Source organism: Stenella coeruleoalba, assembly GCF_951394435.1.
Source record: "Stenella coeruleoalba genome assembly, chromosome: 8".
Lineage (NCBI taxonomy): Eukaryota > Metazoa > Chordata > Mammalia > Artiodactyla > Delphinidae > Stenella > Stenella coeruleoalba.
In genome coordinates, this window is record NC_137154.1 from 63,152,267 (window position 1) to 63,179,757 (window position 27,491).

The following is a 27,491-nucleotide window of genomic DNA, read 5'->3' on the forward strand; positions in this document are numbered from 1 at the left end:
AATGCAGGGGGCATGGGTTCGACTCCTGGCTGGGGAACTAAGATCCCGCCTGCCTCGCAGTATGGCCAAAAAAAAAGATGGTAGCGGGGCTCTGCAGGGCCACCCTCCCAGCCTGGGGATGTCCAAAGGTGCTTGACTACACGCCTGACTCCTCCGAGGGAATGTCTCACCTCCATCTGTCATCCACTCTCCATCCTGCAGTGCTAAATGGCTGGATTATTGCAACGGCTTCACAACCAGGCTCAAAGGCCTTTAGTTACTTCTAACTGTCCATAAAATAGAGTCCAAAAGGCTTATCTCTTTCATGACAGGAACCCAACATGCCTTCTGAAACTCTGCACACAATTGCCCCCTCTAGCAGAACTGGCCTCACTCCCGTCAGACACACTCTGAATTCACCAATAATCTCTAGCCTCTCAGCCTCTATATTCCTGTCACTTTCTGCTCTTTCTCCAGCAGTGCAAATCCTGCCCGTTACAACCCAATGTGATTTCTCCTGGCGCTTGCTGTATCTACCACGCACCCGGCCTGCTCAACCTTCCTGTCTGCCTGCCTGCCTTCTGCAGACATTTATTAAGTACCTACTGCTTGCCAAGCCCTGCATAGGTGCGATTTAAAAATCTGATGGTGACAGCATTTGGGGTCTTATTTAACATTTTAAAAAATGTCCATTTAATCTCACCAAATAGCCTAAAGGTTAATGGCAGGGGTTTTGGCGTCTGATAACCTGTATTCGGATCTAGGTTCCTTGATAACCCACCAATATGTAATCTTGGGTCATCAGATAACTTTTCTGAGTTTTAATTTTCCATAAAATGGGAATAATAATAATGTCTAACTCGTCAGCTTGTTGTAAAGATGAAATGAAATAATAAGTGTCTCATTTTAACCAGGCGCCTGGTGCCTTGTAAGTGATTGGCAAATGGTCACTGCTTGTATGATTATATTGATGGTTAGTATTGGGGGCAAAGATTACATAGTAGAATTTTTAATTGTTTCGTCTGGCTTTAGTTCAGCTTCACCATAGAAAGGCCATGCAACAATTATATCTGTTAAATGAGTGAATGAAAAGGAAACCAAGGGGAGACCTTGGCAGCTTTTAAGAAAGTCTGGCCATGAGAAACTCAACCGCATTCTAACCTTGACATTGTCGTTCATTCCAATGGCAAATACTGTCACCTCTAAGCAAACACTTACAGCTCACCATCTGCCAGATTGCCACTTGGATGTCCAATAGTCCTCTCCAATCCTCCAAGTCCTTTCCCAAATGAATCTGCTTTTCCCTTTCTCTCCTTCTCAACTTTCCACTTCTGCTGTCCTCCCTCACTCTGTTACCTCCTATCTCCCAGGCTCAAAACTGCCCAATCTACTTTGACTTCTTCTGTCATCAGTCAACCACAGTCAATTGGTCACCAAGTTCTGCTGATTTGACCTGCTTCCATTTTTCTCACCTGTTTCATGATCTTCATCCCTATTGCTAACCTTAGACCAGCCCATCTGCGTCTCACTTGACCACTTTAGTGGTTCCCTGATTGGTCTTTCTATTCTTGGATTCTCCCTACTCCATTGCATTTTTCCAAAGCGCACCCAGATTTGTCACGTTCTTGCTTCCAAACCTCCGATGGCTCCTGATGCCTATAAAGTAAAGCTCAGACATCCTCGACTGACATTTGAGGCCTTCCGTGGTCTACGCCCAATCTGCTCTTTGAATTTCCCCTTTATCCACTCCATCCAAACTGAAACGCTGTTAATCTTTATAAAGTGTGTGTTTTCTTGACTACACGCCATTTTACACCTCAATCCCTATACCTCCTTGATCCAAACCCTACCTTCCTTGCATGTTTCAAGGAACGATTCAAGAGGTACTTCCGTCCATGAAGCTTCCCTTCTGGAAGTTATCACTCCCAACTCTGCATTCCTATAGCATTTTCCTCTCCCACAGCACCTATCCCTTTCTTCCTTGTATTATAGTTATATATATTTCCTTGTCTTTCATAGCAACTCTTTAAGGGCAAGTAAAGGGTCTTGTCCTCTTTGATTCTTCAGCGCTTAGCCTGGGGCCTGCAATGTGATATGAACTCAGTAACCGATGGACAATGTCAGATCCAACACAGAGAGCAAAGGCTCTTCTCCATGGGACTGAATTCAGAACTGGAGTAGATGAGCAAGTTCAGAGAGAAGATGCCGCATCCTGTTTTTCGTGACGTCAGTGGAGCTAGAGCTGTGGGTCACTGGAGAAGTCGGGGTCAAAAGGCTGAGGGCAAACTTGAGCAGCACCCTGGGGTTTTAGAGCCCAGCAATAGCTACCAGTGGACTGGCTCACAGTTTCCTTGTTAGGATGGCTTTTACAACTCATAACCCCTCTGTAGTATTTCAGATGGCGAGGAGGAGATTCAGACGACTGAGGGATGGTGTGGCCCATTCTTTCTCTGCCTGCCTAGCTTCTGACTTACTGCCACCTCCCTCAGCCTGGGTGGACCCAATGGGGCTGACCCAGGACTGATCGGAGGATCACGCCTCCTTGCTTGCTCTGGCTCTGGTTTCCCTGGACTTGGAGCTCTGGGCATGGGCTGCCCATAGCACTGTGTGTGAGGCCCTCCCCTTCCTCCTGCTGTGCCTTCCTTCCCGCTTATCTTTCCCTTTCCTCCTCCTTTTTTCTCTCTCCACAACATAAATAATGCACAGTCCGTGGTCTCAAATCTTGGTTCCATCCCTCATGAGCAAAGCTGAGCTAACCTCTCAGCTTCTTTGTCTATATAATGGGGATGAGAACAACCCCTGCCTCTTGGAGGGTCACTGGGAGAAGTCAGTGAGTTAGTCTGTGTGGAGCACTTAGCAGAATGCTGGTGAGGTGTGCCTCTGGTGTGCCGCCCAGATACCCCTTTTAGGAACGAAGGGGTTGTTCCCCCAGTGGTACCCTCAGCTATGAGCCTATTCTGAGACCTTCCTCAACTGAAGAGAGCCACCTTGACCAAAGTCACACCCCGTTCCCAGGGCAGCAGCCCACAACCAAGGAATGATGGATGCAGGGCTACCAAGGCCCAGATCCCTTGGCCCAGCTCAGGATGACTCTGAAGGACCATCCCCGCTCATGAGCCTCCTAGCGCGCCCAGCTGGGTCTTCCGATGGCTCCCACGTAGCCCAACCTCTCTCCCTTTTCCCTGTCCTGCTTCCTTTCCTCCTAGAGGTGTTGATCCCAAGAGCACTGCCTGATATGCCAATCTCCATCTCAGAGAATGTCTCCCAGGAAATCCAACTGCCGACCCCGACTGGGGTTTAACCTATAGTGGGCGTGTGCGTGACAGGCAGGCACTTAGCACTAACGTCTGGTCCAAGTTTAAAGGCCCAAGTGGCTGGTGCCCAGAGGCAGGGGATGCTCCTTTGGCTCCCGTACTCGGCCACCTCCCAGCAACTCCTTCCCAAAGCTGCTGGGACTGGGATGAAGGAGAGATTTAGGACCTTGGGAAAGCTCTTGGGGAGGAGGGCTTTTCTGAGCTGACCATTCCTCCTGGCTCCGGGAAATGGTCTCTGTGGGAAAGAGTCAGAAAAGCAGTTCTCACTCCCCTTTGTGATTTATGCTGGAAAGCTCTGTGTGGGCCAGGCTGGCCCGTCCTCCCTGAGCCAGAGGGGCCCACAAAACTGCATGGTCCCCAAGACTAAGCTTTGGCCTCACTTCCCTCACAGCCTACTCCTATTACATCTCAGTCTGCAGTTCTGCTTTCTGGCTGGGAAGCCACAGAAACTCAGCTTTTATCTTCTGAGTTGTTTCGGAAGCTTCTCTGAACTACCCCTCCCCTCCAGCCAACAACATCAAGGTCCAGAGATACCTGTGCCTTGCAAAACTCTGCCTGCCTGCCCTATTCAGAAGCTGGGGAAGCGATGGCTCAGCAGCAGGGCCCTGGGTGGCATCATCAGTTACTTGTGGACGACTGTGGGTACCGCTTAACACCAGCTTGCTCATCTGAGAAAAGTCACGCCCCTACCCTACCGCTTCTCCAAGACCCACCTGGGGGGTTTCAGAAGCACTCCTTACCCCACTCTGGTCACAGTGTGAAAATCAAGTGAAATACTGAAGGGGAGTCTCCATTAGCACCAGAGTACCATGAAAGGGTTAATGAGCAGAGATTCCCTACTTAGGGAAGGAGTTCTTCATCTCCTCTTTTAAAGGTAACTGGAGAAAACACACCAATAAACAAGAAAAACTGTGGCTTAGAACATGCTGAACCTTTGAAAGGGCAGCCCTGGAGTGAGAGAGAAGGATCGTCCTGAAAAAGGCCGGTGATGGGGCAGGATATAGACAAGGGGCAACCTGATCAGTCCTATTTGACTTGTACACACGCCAAACTATGTGCCCCATATTCAGAGCTCCCGGTTTTTCTAGAGAAGTCAGAAATCCAGGGTTTAAAAAAATTTTTTTTTTTAAATGAAGTCTCTTAATTTTAAAATGTTGTCCACGAATTCAAATTTTTCAAAAGTCACTTATTTATTTTTTTATTCAACAAACTTTTATTTATTATCTTTTGTATATCAGTCGCTATGCTAAATAGGTTCTGTTGATCCAAAGATGAATAAAAGAAAGTACGTCCCCTCTAAGACAATTTAAGAAAACACCCCCCACAAACACCCAGGGAATTTAACAACAAATACTTCTACCAATTATATGACTCTCAATGTTTTTAAAAATTGTATTTGCAGATAAGATGATCAAATTTTAAATGGGACAGCTGCTCTCACTTGAGCTACAGCATATAAAATTAATATAATAACATTAAAAAGTAATACTAAAATCATTAAGGTGAGTTTTTTCAAAGAATTCCTTTTCAACTGCTAAAATTTGTTTCATTTTTTAAAAATGGACTTTATTGCTAATAAGACCAGCCAATGTGCCAGAAGGAATCTAAACAGGATGCCAGTACATACTGTTCACAACACAGATCCAGAAGTAAAAACTCTTGGCCTTTTTTGGGTCCAGGTCTCCTTAGACATTTTTCCCGCCAGCTTTGCTTTGACCCCAGCCACTGTGAGAAGAGGATATAAAACACGGTGGGTTCCAGAATGTTCTGTGCCTGGAAGATCTCCATTCAGAATTTTTGGCCAAATGTCCCATTAATTCCCCTTTGACTAAGGCACTTTGGGGTCAGATGAACTTGGGGTCTATGAAGATCATAGAAAAGGGACTCGGTCTAGAGTTCACACCGAGGCTACATGTTTCTGAAATTTGGCGTGAAGCCAGACTCTGCTGTAGGGATTTAGGAGGGAGTTAGCTCCGGGAAGCCTTTCCCTAATGAAAGAATTTGTTTTTCAAAAGTCACTTTAAATCAAACATCTCTAGGGACCAAACTGACTGGCTGCCCTTTTGTGGTCTGTGGTTCCCTGGTAAGGGGACCCCCTCCTCGGCCACCCTTGGGCGTCTGCAGCCTCTTCCCTGCACTGCTGTGTGTGCTACAGCCGCCTCGTCCACCTCCAGCAATGACAGTGTCCATTCAAGTGCCCTTCAGTGTTGTACAGACTTTATCATAGTTAATCCTCACAATTTCCTGTGGTGAGATCAGAGAGGTTATCCGCACACACAGCAGGTAAATGGAAGATTCAAGACCAGAACTCAGGTCTGCCTGGTTGCAAAGCCAGAGCTGACTGTTCTACATAGTTTCTGAGACTGACCTCTGGCCTCCTCCAAAGTGAAACAGGAGTATAGGGTGGAGGGGGAGAGGTGGCCCCAGGCATTCACCTGTCCACTCTGGGGTACTGCAGGGTGAGTGGCCAACAAGTCACCCTGTTTGCTCCTCATCCTCGGGCTCCTGTCTTCGGCAGCACAGACAGTCTACTGTAATTGTTTCCAGGTCGGTCTCTCTAACTAGCCTGCAAGCTCCTTGAGGTTGGGCCTGTGCACCTTCTTTATCCCTGAGCCCCCCAGAGAACTCCTATAGAACAGATGTTACTAAATGGCTGTTGAATGCAACTGAATTAGATGCACTGGCCCAGATATCTACTCATGAAACTTATGCTTTTCCTGGAGGCTCTGGCTACTTCTCCTTGTTTGAGGCCTGCCGAGTTCCACCTCTCCCAGGGTGACCCCAAAGCCCTCATTTCCCTTTCTCTAAAATCACAACAGGTGCATCTCCATCTCTCTGGAGACACTTAGAACTTAGAAGGTTCTCAGAATATGTTGGTTGAAGCCCATGGATACTTAGCGGCCAAGGTTCTATTTTGAATTCATATCTTGATTCCCCAGTCAGAGTGAAGCAACGTGGGGTCGGGGTCTACACTCCTCAAAGCAGAGTCCTGGGTGCAGTTTTGTAAAGTTACGCCCTGACAAGAGGAGTGATGGGGACCTGAAATCCAGCCCATGAGCCCCTCACCAAGGCCCTGTGCCAGCCTGGAGGAAGCAGTGCTTTTCTCTTACTGGTTAAAAGGGGGTGTCTTTTCATCTTATTTTTTAATTCCTCATAGCTTGCACAGAGGCACCATAGATGTTAGTGCAGACCCCATCTCCCTGCTCCTGGCACAGGGCCTGATAACCTGGAAGATGTTCATTGTGTCCACCTACTGGGTTCATTCAACTCAGCAAGCATCTACTGAGTGCCTACTGCGGACAAGTTTCACCACGGCTGAACCGTCCAGGAAGGAGGAAAGATTAGTCTGGAGGACCTCAGAGCATGGGAAGGCTGGAGTTAACTTCCCATCGAGTGAGCTGGTTTCCCGTAATGTGCTCAAGATTTTATTATAGATTCATCCTAGACACACCTTGGAAACTTGCTTCTTCTGGGACTGGGACCAAAACTTGCAGGGCCAAGGCTTGCATGTAACCAGAGTCTAAGCAGATAGGCAGGAAAGAAGAGCACAGGGCACATCACACCCAGACAGAGATGTACGAATTGAGCTCTTCACTGAGGCCAGGACTGGAGTCCAAGGGCCTCAGCTGTGGCTCAGGCCTGGCTGCCGAGAGCCAAGGTCTTGCCCTACTGGCTCTGGTTCTGAATGTCGCCACACCCCCGAGAGGGACAGAAGCGGGTGGGACACAAGGAGAGGTTGGTAGAGAGAAGTTGTACTCAATGCATGGTGGATAGAGGTGGCCCAGGGAACTGGCAGGGACGGAGGGAGGGAGGGCCTGAGAGCAAACAATCTCAGCCTTCCAGCATTGCCCCGAGAGGTACATAGACTGGGCTTGGTCAGGTCCAACCACTCCCCCGCTCGAGTGCCAGAAATGCCCTCACCAAGCAGCCAGAAGATGTTCTGTAATTTTGCTTCACCCGTTTGTTTGCAGAAGTGACAATGATCTTAGAATCCAGAGTCCCTGAAACTCTTCCATAGAAGTCCCCATGACAGGAGGAGATCTGGGGACACAGCCAGAGGCTAACACGTTTCTACAAAGCTTCACCAATTTTGCATTCTATATTATATCCTGTTTGTTACATATAAAAAATTTCCTTAAATGTTTCAAGTAAAATTGATGCTCCAGGAAACAGTGCCAGGTTCATTTCTGCCACTCTGCATATGCGTCCCTTCCCCCCCGCCCAACACATACACTGCAGCGTACGGCCAGGTGTGAAGACATCGCTCATCATAAACCTTTTCTCTTGGTGCAGAATGTCCCTGCCCTCTATCTTAGTCCCTCCAACGCCAGACCATCCAAACTCTACCCCTCAACTCAAGGCCTTGCTCCAATGTCACCTCTTCCACTAAGTCTTCCCAGATCCCCTTCAGGCTAAAAGTAATCTCGGCCTCCTTGAACACCCCCAGCTCTTCAGTGTGCCTTGTTTATCTCTGATCAGTTTCCACCTGTTAATCTTTTGTGTCTCTGTCTTATTTTCCTCATGAAAAGTCAGCCACTTGAGAAGAGGGTCTATGTTGGATTTTTCCCTGAATCCACCATGGAAACTGGCAGTGTGTGTATTCAGCAGGTACTCAATACATGCACTACTACTACTACTACTACTACTAGACATTTTCACACGGATGCCTGGTTAATACAAGCCTTTACTCCGTGGTGCATTTGTGCTCGGCTGTAACTGGTCTATGGTCTGGGCCTGGGGAAGGGATGCAGTGTCTTGCCTTCAGTGTTGTAATGGCCCATTTCATAGCTGAGAATGACTCTAGTCCAGGCTGAAAGGAGCAACAATAGAGCAATATCAAAGAAAACAGGGCCATACCTTAATATTATCTTCTGGCCAAGAGTTCAGCATTGTTGCAAGATGGCCCTTGTCATGAATGGTGATAAACAGCCCACTGGGAAAAGAAAAACACATACACACAGAGAAACCAGTCAGACTAGGAACAGAGCAAAGACTACAAGTACTGTGTATCATTGCATCAGTTAATTTTAGCCATAGACCTGGGCAAAAGGGGTCCCTGCCCAAAGCCCCAGCAATGTTAGAGAGCCCTGCTCTGGTTTTCCTCCAACTCTTCCCCTCCAGAGGGCAAGGAGGTCCATGGGGCCGAGGGATGTACCCACCCGGAGCCTGTGTTCACAGAGCCCGTACCTTCCTTCCCCTCTCTAGATCAGGCACACAGGACCCCAGAATTCTCTGATTGAGTGGTCTCAAGGCTGCTTTTAGGGACTCTGTGAGCCTTTTCTCTGGGTCCCTCCTTCCAAGTACAGACTACACTGCAGTGGGTGGATCCCTAAGCCTGGGGCTATGACTGGTACTTGGACGTGTGGGTTGTGATGTCCAGACACTCATACACATGGCCTCTTGCAGTGGGGGATGGAGCTGGGGATAGGAAGAGGGGGGCACTGCCAGCCTTGAGCCAGTTGTAGAGTCTGAGAATTCTAAATTCAAACTTGGCCTTCCAGACCATCATGAAGGTATATTTGTAAGGGCAGGAGGATGAGACATATCTTACTCAACAGTTTATTAGCAGTTAACAGTTATGAACAGTTACTGAATTTTGTGACCCATTACTTAAGTCATGCCCTCGTCAATACTGTAAACACCCATGGCCCCGCTCTTTGGTCTCACCAGGCTTGTAAAACTCTCACCCCTTGAGGAAACCCACTTTCTGCTCCCTGTGCATCTCCACCCAGGCAGCCGAAGGCAGATGGAAACAATCCTACTACAGGGCAGACTGATCAGTGCCCCCATCCACTCATCCCTGTCAGCCCACATAGACTCTCAGTACTGACCAGCCTCTGTGCCCACAGAGTTTCTCTGGTCAAAATTCACTCTTTGCAAAGACTGTTTCAAAATCCTCTGTTCTCAAACCTCCAACTGCCTCACCCTTCCCCCCGCACTGCCCTAGTGACCTTGTCTCTGATGTCACAGGAAGCATCTCTGTCAGTTTCCCACCAGTGAATCTACAAACTTCTGCATCCACAGCCAACCTCTTCATTCCTCTTGTTCCAGTGAAAATTACAGAGCCTCACACCGTTGATTATCCCTCCTCCCGCTCTCTGTCTCTCTCAACCTCTCACTCTACTAGATTTTCCATTAGCTCTAAAATATGCCCAAGTCCATCATCTTAAAAGCTTCCGGCTTCTGGTAGTGACAGAGTCACTTGGACAGAATAACATTTCTGCAGATAACAATGATGAGATGGTTAACCGTTAAACAATTTATTGTTATTGTTACGTTACAAAATTATTTTAAATTAAGGCAATGGAAGTTGGCCAAAAACAGGCAGACACTGGACGGGAATCTACCTTCGAAAGGAGGAATTAGATCCTTTGAGATCTGCAAATTTGCAGCTTTTTCCTGAGAGCGGTCTAATCTGCAAGCAACTTGGGGCAGCAGAAAGCCAAAGTCTTACTAGCTTGAGGTGTCAGAGAAGTGAGCTGGAGCTGGAAGAGCAGTCAGGAAGTGAAGGGGAAAGTTCTGGAAGGGAAGGAGATGCAGAGAGGATGAACTTCCAAGTCTGTGTGTAAAACCTGCCCAAATCACTGGCTGACCACTCAGGTATGCATACCCAAGGGCCTGGCAAAAAAAAAAAAGAAAGAAACAAAAAGCTGCAGCTGAATGCTGAAAGAACCCAGCAGAGATTTCCATTGCTGCAGACCCGTAGGGACAGAGTTTGGAATTTGAGTCTGGCCAAGTTAAGTCCTTCCTAGAACAAAACTTACTCTTCTGAGGAACAAAACAATCTAGAGTTCACAGAATGTAGGGTACAGAGAGGTCCATTATAATAGTCTGCTTACTTTATACATGTCAGACATTTTCCATGATAAAAAGTGTAAACAAAACAAGAAAAATACCACCAAAGCCCAAACTACTCTTGACTTTCACGCTCCTTGTCGAGACTGTTCTCTCTCTCTCCTTCCTTCCATAGCCAAATTTCTTGAGAGTATTGTCTACACTGGCCACCTCCATTTTTTCATCTTCCCCTGAAACATGTCTTTCTTAATATCATGCTGCCAACACTGCTCTTGCCAAGGCCACCGATGACGTCCATGTCCCTAAATGGCAGCAGCTTTCTAGTCCCCATGTCCTTTGGCTTCTCAGCAGCATCTGACACTTTAAACCACTCCCCACCCAACCTCTGGCTTCTGCGACTCCACTCTCTTTTTTTGTTTGTTTTTTTTGGGTTTTTTTGCGGTACGCGGGCCTCTCATTGCTGTGGCCTCTCTCCCTGCGGAGCACAGGCTCCGGACGCGCAGGCCCAGCGGCCATGTCCCACAGGCCCAGCCGCTCCACGGCATATGGGATCTTCCCAGACCGGGGCATGAACCCGTGTCCCCTGCATCGGCAGGCGGACCCTCAACCACTGCGCCACCAGGGAAGCCCATGCGACTCCACTCTCTGTGAGTCTTCTTCTGCCTCTCAGGCCGTTTCTTCTTAGTCCCTTCTGCTGGCTCATCCCCCTATCAGGTGTTACAGTTCCTCAAAAACTTGCACTACCCCATTCTCCTCCTTACTCTTATTCTTTCTCTATATAATCTCATCGGTGCCCAAGGCTTTTGGCCAGTGACTCTCAACTATCTGTAGACCAGAGATTCTCACCTGGGGCACTGTTGACATTTTGGGTTGGATAACCCTTTGCTGCAAGGGGGTGGGGATGTCCTGGGTGCTGCAGAATGTTTGGCAGCATCCTGGTCCCTACCCACTAGATGCCGGTTGCACCCCACGCCCTGTTGTGACAACCAAAAATGTCTCCAGACGTTGGTAAATGTCTCCTGGGGAGCAAATGTGACCTGGCTTTAGAGCCATGGTTCTAGATCCTTATATTTAACTGCTTGCTTGACATCTCCACTTGTGTGTCTCAAAGGCACCTCAAACGTAACCTGTCCAGAACCAAATTTACGATCTAAACTTGCATCACTATGACTCAAAGACAAGACAAAACGAAAATCCAAGACAGACCTGATTCTTTTCTCTTGCTCCCTTTCTCAGTGACTATTACCCCCATACATCTAGTTTAACAACCTCAGACCCCTGGAAGCATCCTTGACACTGTCCTCTCCCCTTTTATACAACCCCTTGCCAAGTCCTTCCTTTCTCCTCTGTAATTAGCTCCTGGTTCATACACTTTATTTCATCCACGACACCACCTACCTCATCCAGGCTCCCAATAGCTCTTCCTTAAAGCACCAAAATAACTTTGTAACATCCTCTCTTGTCTCTATCTAATCTATTTTCTACACAGTAGAAAGAGTGATGTTCTTGAAATCAAAGCCTTACCGTGTGATTTTTTTTGGCCGTGGCTTGTGGGATCTTAGTTCCCTGACCAGGGATTGAACCCGCGCTACAGCAGTGAAAGTGCTGAGTCGCAACCACTGGACCACCAGGGAACTCCAAAACCTTACTGTGTTATCCCTTGTGATAAATATCCTTCATGTCTTTCCATGGTTCTTGGAATGAAGACCCAAGTCCTTAGCATGGTCTACCGGCAAAGCCCAGTGTGGCCTGGCATTTGTCAACCTCTCCATCCTTATTTCATTCTCCAGTCATCGGCTGCACTGGCCTTCCTCTTTCCATTCCTCCATGTGCCATGATTTTCTTACTCTAGGGCAAGTTCACATATAGTTCCCTCTGCCTGGTACCCCCTGCCTCTCTTTACTCTATGTTGAGTTAATTTCTACTTATTCTTCTGATGACTTCCAAGTCAAAGCTGGGGCTCCTTGTTATATATTCTCAAAGTACCCCATACCTACATACACAAACCTATTACAGTTATTTGTGTGGCTATTTGGTTAATATCTTTCCCCCGTTAGTCTGTAAGCTTCATCAGGGCAAGGTGAACATTTATTCTGTTGTTGTTGACCACTGTATGCCCAGACACAGTCCATAATGGACGCTCATACACAATTTCTGAATAAGTGGAGAAGTGAGTAAGTGAACTATGAGGATGGTTGAAGGTTGAGGGATGAAGATGAAAGGCGCTGAATAAAGTTGGAGTGAAGGAACCTTTAATGTGTGTTATGCCGTATCATGCTCAAGGGATCAGTGTGCTGAGCTGGGTGGTGCTGGGCTGTGCTTGTGGCTTAGCGTGGGGAAATGCATGTAGGAAGGCAGTGGACAGGCCAGTGGGGAGGAAAACCCCAGAGCCTAAGACTTGGGAGTGGCAGGGCTCTTTCCAGCATGTTGATTGGGGGCGATGTGGGTCTTTGAATTAACTTATTCATTAGGCTTGAGAAAAAGTTCCAGGGGTTTGTTGTGCCATTCTGAAACGATCACGGGGCACTCAGTTGTATCGATCAAGACAAAACCAAGTATCGGATTGGCTTTTGGGAACTTGTCGCTAAGGATCATCTCCAGGCAGTTTGAGTTTGGAAAAATCACACTGTGTTGATAATAATGAACTCCAAGGACTGAAGTTCAGGATGCTTCAAGCCATCCTGAAGTTTAAATGGTGGTACCTGTCTTGGTGTCGGCAGAAGGGTAAGTGGGCCGAGGTGAGCCTATACATCTGGACACTTTCAAGGAACCACCCCCTGTACCTCCAAACCAGCTGCTGCTCTGAGGTGTGGCCTGAGGAGGTCTTGTTAGGGCTGTGACTCTTCACCAGCTTCTATTTTTCCACAGCTGCAGCTCTCATATTCATAAGCAGCTTCCCCTCAGGTCATCCAGAGCTAGTCACATGGAACAACAATGCTAACAAAGAGGCCAGTTCTTTCCAGATGGAAAAACCAGGTCTCAGCCCAAGGCTCACTGATGACTCATCTTGTGACCTTGGGGAAGTCATTTACCCACATTAATTAATCCCAATGACGCACTCCTGGCCTTTAGCAGCTCTTGACCCTGACCTGTTTTGGAAATGTACCTCTGCCAAACAACTCCTGTTCTCAACTTTGCCTTTACCAGATAGAGGCTTAGTAATGATATTCAGCAAAAAGCTCACATGTTAAGGGGTAAGACACAGGCACCATTTTAGACCTTAGTAAAGCTCTGATGCAGTTAATTCTAAACACAGGAAAAGTGTGATTGTGGACATAATCTGGTACATTAAAATAGGCTCTCTTTGTTGAAGATAAGAAGAGGGCAGAGCGACACTTCAAAGGAATATTTTTACAGTTAAATTTGAGCTATTAAAATTTCAAAAGACTCCTTTCTTTTTTGCATATATAATTTTATTCTAGGAAGAGATCACACTGCAAAAATAAAACCTTCTGAAATGTATTAACAGCTTTTAATCACTTCTCAAAGTGCACTTCCATCTATCACATAACTTGCAGCTACAAATCATCCCAATCCTGGATGAGGATTCTGAGATATCTAGTCCAAAGACCTCACTTTATAAACGAGGGCACTGAAGTCCAGAGAGGTGAAGTGACTTGTTTGAGGTCACACAGCTCATAAGCACCAGAACCTGCTTGAACCAAGGTCCTGAGTCCAGGGCTCTCTCTACTGACCCAGATTGCCTGTTCTCTCCATGGATCTAGTTCCCAACAGACAGCTAGGGATATGGACTGAAATGTACCAGAGATGCACACTGGGGCCACTAATGAAATATTTTTCTCTGATGCATGTTGGTGAGGAAGTAAAATGTGCAAAGTGAGGGATTATGATGATAAACAAATGGACTGCAGGTTCCAGTACGATCCTAGGGGGTTGTTTGCCAAATTTCCTGGTGGAACTGTATCTAGACCAGCTCAAGAAGAAGATACTTCCAGGGGAGAAAACTTCTTAGATGTCCTCAGCAATCTACTTTCAGGTTAAACCACTTCCACTCGAAGAGTGGGGCACTATTTTCTCCAGCAATACATGGTGATGGGGCTGGTTCTTACCTCTGCTGCCATGGTTGGTTCTTATCTCACTTTCTCATTTCTCAAGTGAGAAATGCAGACACTCATTCCTCTGCATTCCTTCTTAGCGGCTTCAGGAAGAATATCTAGGTGCCATGGGAGGCACAGCTACCCACACCTGCTTAGTCTCACCAGAGACCTCAGGCCCACAGGAGTCCCTGAGGCTGGCGTGGGGATTTTCAGGGACTACTTCCAATAAAACAGATCACTGAAAGTGACTCAAGTGAAGTTTTAGAGGAGTGGCAGAGGGAAGGTAGCATAGACTGGGGGTTAAATGTACGTGCTTTGCAGCCACAGCACTGGGTTCAAATCCTGCCTTAGCTCCTCGCTAGCTGTGTGGCTGTGGACAGGTTACCCCTTCCTCAAGCTTCAGTTCCTCATCTGTAAAATGGAGAACTTGACACCAGTTGCTTCATGCCTTCGCTATAAGGATCAACTAAGACAATGCATATTTAAAGAGTTCACCGTAGTGCCTGCTGGCATGTAGTTAGTGCCCAACAAATGGCAGCTCCTAGCGTTGCTGAGTTAGTGCAGTTCATGGTTAGGAGTGCAGGCCCGGCAGTCAGACCGCCTGGGTCCAAATGCTAGCAAAATGTCCAGTGAGGAACGTGGCTTATAGTAAGTGCTCAGTAAACACTAGTAGCTAATCATTAATTTGTATTTTATACCAAGACTTATACCAAGTTAATGTGCACGTTTGCCAGGAACTAGGATTTACAGTTATATGTGCTTTTGGTGAAACAGGAAGGCAGTCAAAGTTTGGTAGAAAATCTTGCAGTATGAAGGTCACTGAGTGAGGGCAAAATAGAGTTCTTTGGTGATGCACAGTTGGAATTAGCAGTTTTCCACATTCCCTGCAAGAGCTAGTATTCAATAGAGTGAGATCAAGGGCAGCCTGAAAGGGAATACAAGCCACAAAAGGGCAATATTCACTCACTCACTCACTCACTCATCCATCCATCCATCCATCCATCTATCCATTGGGCTTTTGAATATTTCAGGAACCCTGTTTGTGCCTTTATGCACACTATCTTAATTCCCATGCAACACTCTCAGACAGGCATCATCCCCATTCTATAGATGAGATTAAGACGGAAGGGGTGTGAAGGTAGAGGTGAGGTTTAAACACACGTCTCTCGGAGCATGGAAATGTGGCTCCTTTAGGTGTGGGATTTGGGACAAGTCTCTTCAATTCTCGGTGTCTTAGCTTTCTCTTCAGTAAAATGGGCACAATGGCTTCTCCATTACGGAGTGGCTGTGAGGATGAAGCAAGGCAAGTTCACACACACTCTGCACACTGTAAAGCCCTGGAGACACGTGACTCTTCTTATCTATCTGACCTTGACCAATATGGTAAGTCTGAGAGGGGGTGTTAAGTGTACCAGTCTCTCTGGTTTCCTGACGGCCCTTTCTGGGTGACTGGGGTAGTAATTAGGGTGCCGAGGAGCTCTCTGTATTCCACAGTTGGGTCTGTTTTAATCTTTTCTCCATGAGAAGGAGTCAGGCCCTTCCCCCCACCCCCAAAATGAAAGCTGCTCTGTGAGACATTGGCTCTAACAGCTGGTATCATGTTCTACCACCCCGTCCTGAGGCACAAAAGGAAGCAGGAAGGTGGGAAGCTCCAGGAAGTGCTGGGCCTGGCTTCGCACTGACGTGGAAGCGTTTCCAGGTTCTGACTGAATTATAGGCTGCCCCGGGGATCCCGAGGCACTGAGCATCCTGCAGTGAGCTAACATAACCTGAGCATTCATCCCGGCTAACGACTCCTCTGAGTAATTAGAACGGAACGCCCTTGGCGCTCCTGGTGCTGTGAAGATGGGCCTCTGGGTGAGAGGCTGTCGTGGGAATCTCTCATTGTTAATAGCCGTTAACTGGAACAGGAAAAAACAAAACACAAAAAAACAGAAATAACTGTAGCTACTGATACCTTCCCCCAAGTTTTTCCTGTTTACTTCAGGGAGGCAATTTTGGAACTTGAGGGAAGAAAAAATATATATAGTCAATATGATAGGCTGCCAACCTATGGAATCAGGGCTTAAATGAATGTATTCCCTGCTTCACAGAACATTCCTGAAAAGTTGTGAGTTACTAAAATATACCTAAAATAATACCATATGTGTACTCGGGAGGTTGCTGTTTAAAGGGAAGCTGCAGAAAATTGTTCAGGAGCATAAATCACTGTCCCCTGATTTATGGCTTTCACAAATTTGAACTTTCCTATTTTGGTTTCTAGAAACAGAACCCAGGTTCCTTCTCAGCTGATGCTTGGACATCAGGGCCTGAGAAGGAGGGACCAGAGAAGGGGGCAGCCCCCTCTCACATGGAGTTTTGGGGTAAATGTGTGGCCAGGAAAGGGAACGGATTCATGCTTAACAAAAACTAAACACCTACTTTATTCTTTCACATACGTAACTCATTTGGCCTAAAAGACATATTTTTACAGGCTGTTCATCCTGCAACAGGGCTGACCTGACACATCGGGCTGGAAGCGTTTAAAAGCCAGTATGTGATTCACCATCTTCTCTTTTTCTTTTGCCGCCGCCATCTGTACTGTTCCAGACGAGGCTACCTCAGGACCTGGCTCTGGAGTGAGGAAGACGCTGAGCACAGCCCCCAGCTGACCCACAGGACATGAGGCAGAAGCACAGAATAAGCTTTAAGGTATGTTTCTTCCATAGCATCATGTAGCATGGTAACCTCTGTTCCACAAAACCTTTCAGAGATGCCCATTATGTTAAACGAGACACTGGCACTCTGGTTAAAGCAGAGGTGAGAGTCTTCCTTCTTGGAAGCTCTTCTCACGACGCTTCATCTCAGTAGTCACTGTTCCTACAACAGCCCTCAGGCAATGACAGCAGAGGAAAAGAATTCCTGATGGGAGACGGTGCTATAGCACTGCGGGTTAGCGACTGTTACTTAGAAAAGTATATCTTTAACGCATAGGTCCTCCTACTAGACTATATGTCCTAGGAGGGCAGGACGACATCTGTCTTGTTCACTGTTGTAACCCTGGGGCCCAGCATAGCCCCAAGCACACAACAGGTGCTCTAGAAGCAACACACGTGTTGGGTATGCTCAGTGGTGCAGAACGTGGGTGCTGAACTGAGACACAGCTGAGCCTTTATGTTTTCAGTTATAAACTGGGCATATAACACCTACGTCAACGTGCTTCTGTGAGGATTCAAAGAAATAATAGATCATGTACCTGGCATAGTGCTTGGCGTGTGGTAAACGCGCCGTAAGTGGTAGCAGATATTGGTTACTTATGCTACAGAGCAGTAACATCTCCAAATATTTTCTGGGTGACAGAAAATTCCGAGCCAAGAAAATGAAACAACTCTGAATTGAATTGTGTCCCCCTCAAAAGACACACCGAAATCTTAACCTCTGCTACCTGTGACCTTCTTTGGAAATAGGGTCTTTGCAGATGTCATTAAGGTGAGGCCATCAGGGAGGGCTTTCATCAAAAATGACCAGTGTCTTTATGAGAAGAGGTGAAGACAGAGGGAGTCACAGGGAGAGATGGCCACGAGGTGATGGAGGCAGAGACTGCAGTGAGGCGTCTATACGGCAAGGAACGTCAAGGACCACTGCCAAACAACAGGAGCTACAAGAGGCGAGGAAGGCTTCTCCCCTACAGATGTCAGAGAGACCTCAACTCTGTCGACACCTGGATTTCAGACTTGCAGCCTCCAGACCTGTAAGACAATAAACTTCTGCTGTTCTAAGCCACCCTGTTTGCGGTATTTTGTTACAGCAACACTAGGAAGCTAGTACACCAACATCCAATTTGTGTGCAGTGGCCATGAGCAGTGGTGATCACGATTCCTTCCCCGAACCTGTCTTAAAACTCAGTCTGTTGGAATTTCAGAAGGGCAAGCCCTGGTGAAGTGTCCTCCCTCCCACAGAGGCCTGTAAATTACATACTATCTCCAGTTTCCATCAGGAGCCAGAAAACCCCCTTGAATTTTAGAATTCAGTTACACGAGACAGAAAGAAAAACAAAGATAACGTTCACTTAGGAGAATGTTATTTCTTGAGAAAAAGACTCTTAACCCTTATCTCCGGCTGCAGAGGAGGGACCCTTAGAAGTTTCCAGAATAGAAGTGAGAAAAAAACCCCAACAAAACCCACTCAACAACACAAGATTCATTCAAGCTTCTTGGCACCGAGTCGAACAAAAAAGGAGGACTTAATTAAAACAGGGTCAGCGACATCAGGCAAACCACCGAGGCCGGGCTCAGGAGGAGGGACGTGAACTTTCAACTTTGGAACAAAGGCTCGCTGTTGCCACGGAACCACCATTCTGCACATTTTTGGCAGCCAGGGAACCTGTCCTCTGAAAACAGGCAAGAGGCTATTTTTAAAACCCAGCAACAGCCTCCCGGACTCAACAGCACAGCAGGAGAAAGTAGGTCTGAGAAGTCCCAGGGCCTGGCTGCCCAGCACCTGGTAAGGCAGAGCCTGAGGATACAGCGAGGTAGCCATCGTGCCTGGGAGAAATTAGGAATCACGTTCTCCCCTGGTCCTGTGAAATGTCCTCGGGGGGATGTGAATAAAGCGGGGCGGGCACCTATGTTAGTGGTAGGTCACTCACCGTCCTTCTTTGGTTTTAGTTTCTATCTTGAGGGACATTTTGATTATTTTTAACCCACTGAACCATAGCTAATTTCCTGGACCTCGGACGGCCCCTCCTGTTTCCCATTCTGTCTCCTCTTAGGTGGGCACGTGGCCCCTCCCACCCCGAGGAGGCCCCCTTTCCTTCCGACCCTCCCAGATGACACTGAGGTGGAGCGTGCCTGTCTTTGGAGTGAGACGTAAAGGTGAGGACGGTGGTTCCGCCCACGTGACTCCCGCAGCGGGGCCTCGGAGTGGGCGGGGCTTCCTTGAGAGTACTGACCGCCTTGTCCCCTGCTCGGGCTTCTTGCATCCTGCTTTAGGCATCCAGCACTGTGCTGGGCACATGGGAAACAAGGAATATAATGGGGTATAATGGAGACATGATTGGAGGATGGGGAGAACCATGGAACAAGGAGCACCAGGGTGGCTACATCACAGTGGAAGAGCAGCAGAGCTGGGCCTGGAGCCTCCACTCTAGGGCATTCTGGCCCTTCCCTCTCACCCTCCCTCCTTTTGCTGCTGTTGGACAGTTTTCCCCAAGAAGACCTGAAGCATCTTAAGAGCAGCTCCACCTCCAATGAGTTCCATGGGTCCCCAGTACAGCCCTATAAACATCGTGTCCACTTCAGAAGGGAATCTCTGAATAGATTCCTTTCTCTCCTTCCCTGTGTGGGAATGGAGTGGTTCGGAAAAGGGCACTAGAAAATTTCTGCTACTATAGCCAGCTACATGAGTTTGCAAAAGCTATCAGACCTCTCTGAGCTTGTTTCCCCATCTGAAAAATGTAGAAGGTAGATCGGATAACCTCTAAAAATCTATGATCCTGTGACATGATCTAGCAAGACCTGCAGACTAGACCTAGAACAGTTGCAAGAGCATGAATTTACAGCTAGACAGACCTGGGCTCAAATCCCAAATCTTACCCTTATATGCTGTGCAACCTTAACAAATTACTAACCTCACTGAGTGTCAGTTGCTCATTACTAAAGTGGGGCACTAATTAATAGTTAATTTAATAATTAAATCCATCTCACTAAGCTGGTGTGAGCGTTAAGTAAAATAACACAATGTTGGTCACAAGTAGCCTCTTGAAAAATCTTAAGTTGGAACATAAGATGTATTTCTCAAAGGAATGAATGGCGGTTTCCCTCCAAGAGACACAGAAATTCATGCTGTGGTTCCCAGGTAGGGTGACTACATATTCTGGTTTGCCTGTGTCTTGAGATAAGTATGATTTGTTTTTCTTTTTCACTCTCAAAAACGTACTGATCTGCAGGTCCAGCCTATTAAATTTAATACTGCAAACGTTTATGGGGAGCCTAGTATGGAAAGACAGGGTCATCTTTTTGGTGGCATCATTTTGAACCCTTCCCCTGTGTAGTCATTAATTTTAATCCTACTCGCACATAAAGTATCGGTGAAGTGGCTTGTAGCACCCACAGTCTTTTGCTCTCTATGATTTTTTGGAACAGTCTACAACGTACCCTGTGCCAAATTCTGTAGAGCTGGTGTTGAATCCAGACAGAGGATGGAGCCTTGAAGTTTCTAGACCTGTATATTTCAGGCTTGTCTTGGCTCCATGAGGGCCTGATCTTTGGCCCCAAGTAAGTCATGTCATTTCTACCTCAGTTGCAACAAGTAAAATGTAGGAAAGAGAGAAAGAGAAGAAGCCAGCGTTTGTTTAGCTCCTGCTATGGTCTGAATGTGTCCCTCCAAAATTCTTATGTTGAAATCCTATTGTCCAATATGATGGTATTAGGAGGTGGGGTCTTTGGGAGGGGCATTTGGGTGGAGCCCTCATGAATGGGATTAGTGCCCTTATAAAAGAGGCCCTGGAGAGTTCCCTAACCCCTTCTGCCATGTGACGGTAGGAGGACAAGTCTGCCACCAAAACTGAGCCCTCATCCCACCATGCCAACTGCCCTGATCTCGGACTTCCAGCTTCCAGAACTGGAGGAATAAATTTCCGTTGTTTATAAGCCACCCAGTCTGTGGTATTTTGTTATAGCAGCCAGAATGGAGTAAGACAGCTCCCACTGGGAGCATGTTACAAATGCTACACCATTTACTCATCACCACGAGTCTAGGAAGCTAGGAAATTCTCATTTACACCCGGGAGAACTGAGGCTCCATGAGGTAGCAGCGCTGAGACAGGAAGTAATGTAAGTGGTAAGTACAGGCAAGCCTGTAAGAAGCCACCGAACCTTCATGTCTCTCTTGTTGAAGTTTCGGGAGATAACCTGTAAAACACTAAAGTCCTTCAGAAGACAGGCTCCTACTAACATAGAGAAAACCTGGAATAGGTTTCTAATTGTTTCAACTATTTTTTTTCTTCCTGGAATTTGCAAATATCACTTGTTGCTCTAGTGTTTTTGATTATGAGGTGCCTTTTGGCAGGAGAAAATTGTTCCAGTCGAATTCCAAGGGTTGGGGGAATTTTTCCCTCTGTTCTCCTCGAATAAGAAGGAGCCTGATAAGGTGTACAAACCACTGTAGAAGAAAGTGTGGTTTTCATTTTTAAGAAAGCGTCCGTACATGGAAAGCTGATGAAGAGTGCCCCGGTTACCATCACATCATTAGCTGACTGAACAATTTATAATTGGGAGGAAAAAAAAAAGGCCGCATAGATGAAAATTTCCGCCGAAACTGACACCCCTGTCCAAATAGCAAATCACTTAAGAATCTGAAAATTCTAATTTTGCAACTCACAGATGCTTCCAATTAGAACAAGGAAGGTTAGTGTGGTTTCAGCTGCTACTTGAAAATATTAAAACATGCGGAGAAAACTCAGGCAGAGATGGTACAAAGGAGTTTCTTTTTCTACTGAAATATTTACTCCTCCAACAATAATAATCACAGAGGCTTCAGGCCCCGTTTTCCCTGAGAAGCCACACTTAACACTCTTCACTTTCTCTTATGGCTGTGAACACGGCACAGACCCACACATGCCTCCACTTTATAAAACAAACACACACCTTCCTGCCGTCTAGAAGGTCTCTAGTTAATCTGGGTCTCTGGGCAATACGTTTTTGGAACGTGGCTCTGTTCTAACATGAACTTCTGATTTATCCAAGCAAATAATCGTCAAACCTGAGAGACTGAAAATGCTATACCTCTGACTCAGAGGCCCTGCCAACGAGTCGTTTGTTTACAGGTATGTGCAAGATCGGGAGAGAGAAACATCCTGTTTTTCTGAAGCAGGTCTGAGAAGTAGTCCCCCATACTTTTTCCAACTGAGTCATAGAAACAGGCTAGGAGCGCAGGGCCCTGGCGAGACCCACTGAAACAATAGCCCCTAGGCCAAGGGCAAGCTGAAGTTGTAAAGGCTCGGATCAATTTTATGCTAGCATTTATGAGACAATTCTACGGGTAGATATCTGAGCCCTGTCTTGAAGCAATTTGTAAGCGGAAGATTCTGCCCACTTTAATTTATCGTATAAACATTTCTGGAGCTATCACCGTATATTAGTCATGAAAGCTGGAATTTAATAAAAGAGAACAGAATGCAGTTTTCAGAGAGGACAAAAGTTCACTGGGAAAACATGTGCAAACCTCAGGGACCCTGATCACTGGGAGCAAATGCAAGAGACAGCTAAGTGCCTGGAACCAAATGTATGAAAGGGCTACTCATCAGGTATAATTAAGCTGGGGTGAGGTGGGTGTGGGGCATTTGATGTAATTTGTCATTTTGACTGAGTTTCGTCTCCAAACTATAAATCTCTTGAAAGGAAGAAGTCTCAGAAAACTCAAGATCGGGAAGGTGAAGGCCAAGAAAGTATTTGCTCTGAAATGACTGGGAAACGACGTGTGTTCCAACGGGACCCACTGAATTCAAAACACTAGAGTTACTGTGAAGCTCAAGAGCAGAAGCTCAGACAGACTTAGGCTCAAATCTCATGTCTTCTGGTTAGTAGCTGAGTGACCTTGGCAAATTACATCTGAGCCTCAGTTTCTTCATCTGTTAAATAGGGACAATAAAACATTTCTAATCAAGTTGCCTGAAAACGATGAAAAGAGATAATATATGGAAAGCAGTTAGTACAATGCCTGGCACATTTAGTAAGTGCTCAATAAATAGAAGCTATTTTTACTATTACTCCATGTAAACTCTCCTAGAGAATCACTGGTATCCGAGGCTTACCATTAGTAGCAGAATGTGATGAGGCAGGCTGAAAAAAGTTGACTTGATCCGATTATGTAGGTATGAGCTATATGCTTGCAATATTACTTCTGCTTCTCTATTAGAATACCTTGGGTCTATACAGCTAAACCCCAAACTATTAGATGCCAGAAATATCAAATGGGGAGCTCAATCATGACCTGTTCATGAGACTGTGCCACTATGAAAAATTTTTACTATTATGCTGAGAAACACAGCAGGTGCAGTCTTTCTTTTCTATTGGCTGTGAAAGCTAAGCATTCATTCATGAATTATTTCAACAATTACTTATTAGACCCCTCTTTGTCACAAGACCTGTTCTAGGCATTTGGAATATTCACGTCAGTTAACAAAACAGACAAAGATCTCTGCCCTTATGGAACATATATTCATTCATTCATTCATTCTAGTATATGGGAACTGCCATACTAGGAGTTAAAGAAAGGGAAAGGGCAAAGTTACAAAGATGAATGAGACACACTGTCTGATAAGCTCCGTCAGATAGAGGAGAGAGTGATGGAGCAGATCTGTAAATAACTACTGGATAACAATGTAGTAAGTTCACTAGTAGAGTATTAGCAGAGGCCACTGTGGACAGACATAGAAGAAGGATCAAAATACTCTGCAAGCAAGAGTGTGGGTACAGAGACTAAGGAGGTGGCAAGAGATGAAGACATTTGGGATGATTTTAAAGGGTACGTGGGAATTTGTCATTGGGTAAGATGGCGAAAGGCCATCAGGCAAAGCGAACATCTGCTGGTTTCTGTCAATGAGGGAAGCATTTGGTAGAATGTAAGTTTAAAAGAAAGTATAATGTATAAACTAAAGTAGCTTATTTCAGAAACTCAACTGTTATCAATCATGGAATAATTAAACTCTGGTTTTTGCTTTGCTTTAAAACTAGGACTAAGTAGAAAACAGCTTTTATTTTCCCCTAAGTTTTCCCATCAGATGAGAACAGCTGTCAGCTCAGGCTTGAGTTTGATTTCTGATGCTCTGCTTACCCAGAGGAGAGTTTATGAAATTATGGTCCATGTGCTACCAATATAGTCCATAAATTTCCTGTAGGATAATGAGTTTGGGTAGTTTTTTTGTATGTGGTACGCGGGCCTCTCACTGCTGTGGCCTCTCCCGTTGCGGAGCACAGGCTCCGGATGCGCAGGCTCAGCGGCCATGGCTCACAGGCCCAGCTGCTCCGCGGCATGTGGGATCTTCCCGGACCGGGGCACGAACCCGTGTCCCCTGCATCGGCAGGCAGACTCTCAACCACTGCGCCACCAGGGAAGCCCCAAATTTGGGTAGTTTTAAAATAGAGATTCTTGTGCCCCACTCCTGACACAATGAAACAGAATCTTGGGAAAGGGACCTAGAGTCTGTAATTTTTTAAAGTGGACTCTTATGAAAGTTTCAAACCACTGGCCTGGGTAGAGGTTTACTCTCAAACACCCCCGTTTCTGGTTTGATTATCAAAATCATTTCATTACCTATCTACCCTAATTCTAGCCAGCACTTTACCTGATTTTGCTTTACTATTACTTGAATTCAAATTTCCTGCACCGTCTTTGTCTAGAGAGAGAGAAAGAGAAGTTTCTCTGCTCCTTACTACTGGTTACCCCGCTCCCACCCCCATATGAGCCAAGGAGGTTCACTCCAGCTTCATCTATTCTTCCAATCAGTGAAAAAGTTACCATGACAACCTCACATCCACGTCCCTCCACTTGGCTGCACACAAGAAGCACCGCTGGCTCACGCAGGGTCCATCCTGCACGGCAGGCAAGGGCAATCTATTGCACCTATTTGTGGTGAGGATTGGACATCCTTATTAATCCTTTGGAACCAAAGATTCTGGAAATGCAGGTCATGATCTCATTCCATTCTCGCTGTTGGTTTCTTCCCAATTGATAGGCCTGGATTTGGAGATAAAGTTATTTTGCAAGTAATAGATAGTCTGTTCTTTAATCATACCAGTAACATAGAGACTCTGCAATTACTTTTACCTCTCCAGCCTCGCTTTTAAATTCAGTTAAATTCCAGAAACAGTTATTGAATGCCTACTATGTCCCAAGTCCTGGGCAAGTCTTCCTGCTGAAGATTCTTAAAGGAACCAAATGTAATTTACATTAACATTAAAAAAAATTAGGACATAATGAATTTTAAACAAAATTACAGAGTTAAAGCTCTTTGTTTTTAAGGAGCCATTAATAATAGAAGCTCACTCCTCCAAGATCTATTAGAAGTCATCAGGAAAATAAGACTCTAAGTTTCTTCTATCCATCGACCCTATTCTTCTATCCATTGATCCTTCCATCCATCCTTCCTTCCATCTAACAAGGAGTGTATCCAGGCTCTGTGCTGGGTGCTGGGTATCCAATGGTGAGCTAAACAAATATGGTTCCTGCCAGTCGGAAGCTTATAGTCAGTCCAGTAGTGGAAAGAGTCCTGAATGGCAAACAGAAAGCTGCCAACTCTAGGTGCAGTTCTCTCTCTCACTATTTGTAGAGAGCCTGAGGGAGTCAACCTCTGGATTCCCCATTTTGTCACGTGAAAGGGGCTGCCCTGTGTTTCACAGAGCAGTTGGCAGGATTGTATTTGAATTCACCTTCAAACTTCAAAGTGTTATATAAATGTAAATAATAATTACGAATTAAGCTTGATTCAAATGGCGGGGGAACACCTACCTATCTCTCTGCACAGCAGTAAGGGAATAAAGAGTCAGGAGACCTGAGTTCTAGTCCTACTGTTTCCACTGATTTGTACCCCCGGTGGGGAGGGTGTCATGTCCCCTCTTGGCCTTGGTTTGAGCTCCATGATCCTGTCACTGTAGGATGCAAAGAGAGGCAAACCGACAGAAATGCTGAGTTCAAGGGTCTCTTAAGAGGGAATCTATTCCATCTCTTTACAGACAAGGCCTCACCTAAGACTTCCTGGAGAGATGTGACTCTTCTCAAAGTCCTCTTAGGAGGCAAACGTCTCAGCCTGTCTTGGAACGTGGAGCGGGGAGTTGTCTGGGAGCTGTGGGGAGGGAGCTGCCGGGGGCACACAGGTAGCATCTGTGTTGGCTGTGCAGGGGGTGTGCTTAAATGTGGACCCATCGAATAACCTGATACCAACTCAAGGACGTATCATGGGAGCAGGATGGATGAAGTGCTTGGTGTGTCCTTGCTATGTGCCTGAAGGGCTCTGCCTGTGCGGGTATCAAGATCCTGCCAAGGTGCAAACCCTGGCTCTCTTCCCGTGGCTCTCTAACCGGGCACCCTGACACAGCCCCACGGCCCCTGTCTCCCCGCAGGGGACTCCAGCCGAGACTGATGCACGCGGGCTCCTGCAGATCCCTGTGGCTAATTTCATTAGGTCTAAGGAACGTGTTTGCTTAGCTGTCATTTTTTTTCTTTTATAAATTTACTTATTTATTTTTGGCTGCATTGGGTCTTTGTTGCTGAGTGCGGGCTTTCTCTAGTTGCGGCGAGTGGGGGCTACTCTTCATTGTGGTGTGCGGGCTTCTCACTGCGGTGGCTTCTCTCTTTGCGGAGCGTGGGCTCTAGGCCCGCAGGCTTCAGTAGTTGTGGCACGCGGGCTCAGTAGTTGTGGCTCACGGGCTCAGTAGTTGTGGCGCACAGGCTTAGTTGCTCCGCTGCTTGTGGGATCTTCCTGGACCAGGGCTCGAACCCGTGTCCCCTGCATTGGCAGGTGGATTCTTAACCACTGCACCACCAGGGAAGTCCCGTAGCTGTCATTTTGAGGAGGACATGTGTGTGGGACACATGACTCAGAAATGCTGAGCAATGCAGGACTAGAGGGAGTTCCAATGTGGAAGGAGGGAGAGGCCCTGGAACAGAATAGACTCGGGTTTGAATCCTGCCACTTACTAGCCCTTTGGCTCCAGGCAAGTGTCCCATCACCTCTGAACCTCTCTTCTGTGACATGCGGACAGTAACATATTCTGATTTCTCAGGGCTGTTGTGAGACTCAAAGAATAAAGGTCACGTGACTATCGTGGTCCTGACCCCTCAACAGAAGGCAGTGGCAGCTGTTGTTCTGATCCAGCTCACTGTTCCAGTTCTGGAGCCCAAGCTCAACTTTCCATGCCTGTCACTGCACTGCAATGCAGTTCACATCTGACGTTTCTTCTTCTCTCTTTCACCTTCACATCCAACTAGTCTTCACATCCCGCAGGCTTCTCTTTCTCAACGTCCTGCATTTTCACCCTTCATTTCGGCATCTCAAACTCTGTCAGGCTCTTGTCTCATTGTCCTTCAGCTAACACAGCAGTGCTCTGTGGACGCTCCTCTTCAGTCCTCCGAGAACTATCCTCCTTGGAAAATGCTTTCAGTTTAGCCCCCCTCTCAGAAGTGTACTGTGATCCCTGATGAGCGATTCCAAAGTCCTCACTTGGCCTCACACTGGCCTTACCTTCCCCACCCACTTGACGGAGTGATCTTCTCACACATGCTGTGCACACGGTGGTGGTGAGTCCTCTGTCCTGGAGAAGCTCCATCACCAGGGAGAAGAGGCTCAGAAGGACATGATGATGGGCAG

At 46.6% G+C, this 27,491-nt stretch overlaps 1 protein-coding gene across 1 annotated transcript in view; it reads right to left on the reverse strand.

The window, feature by feature from the left end:
- Positions 1 to 27,491, reverse strand: part of ME3 (malic enzyme 3) — a 199,009-nt gene that overhangs the window by 57,486 nt on the left and 114,032 nt on the right. The window contains exon 5 of the mRNA XM_079930727.1: positions 8,151 to 8,226. Coding sequence (XP_079786853.1) covers positions 8,151 to 8,226 — 76 coding nt within the window. The remainder of the gene's footprint in view (positions 1 to 8,150; positions 8,227 to 27,491) is intronic.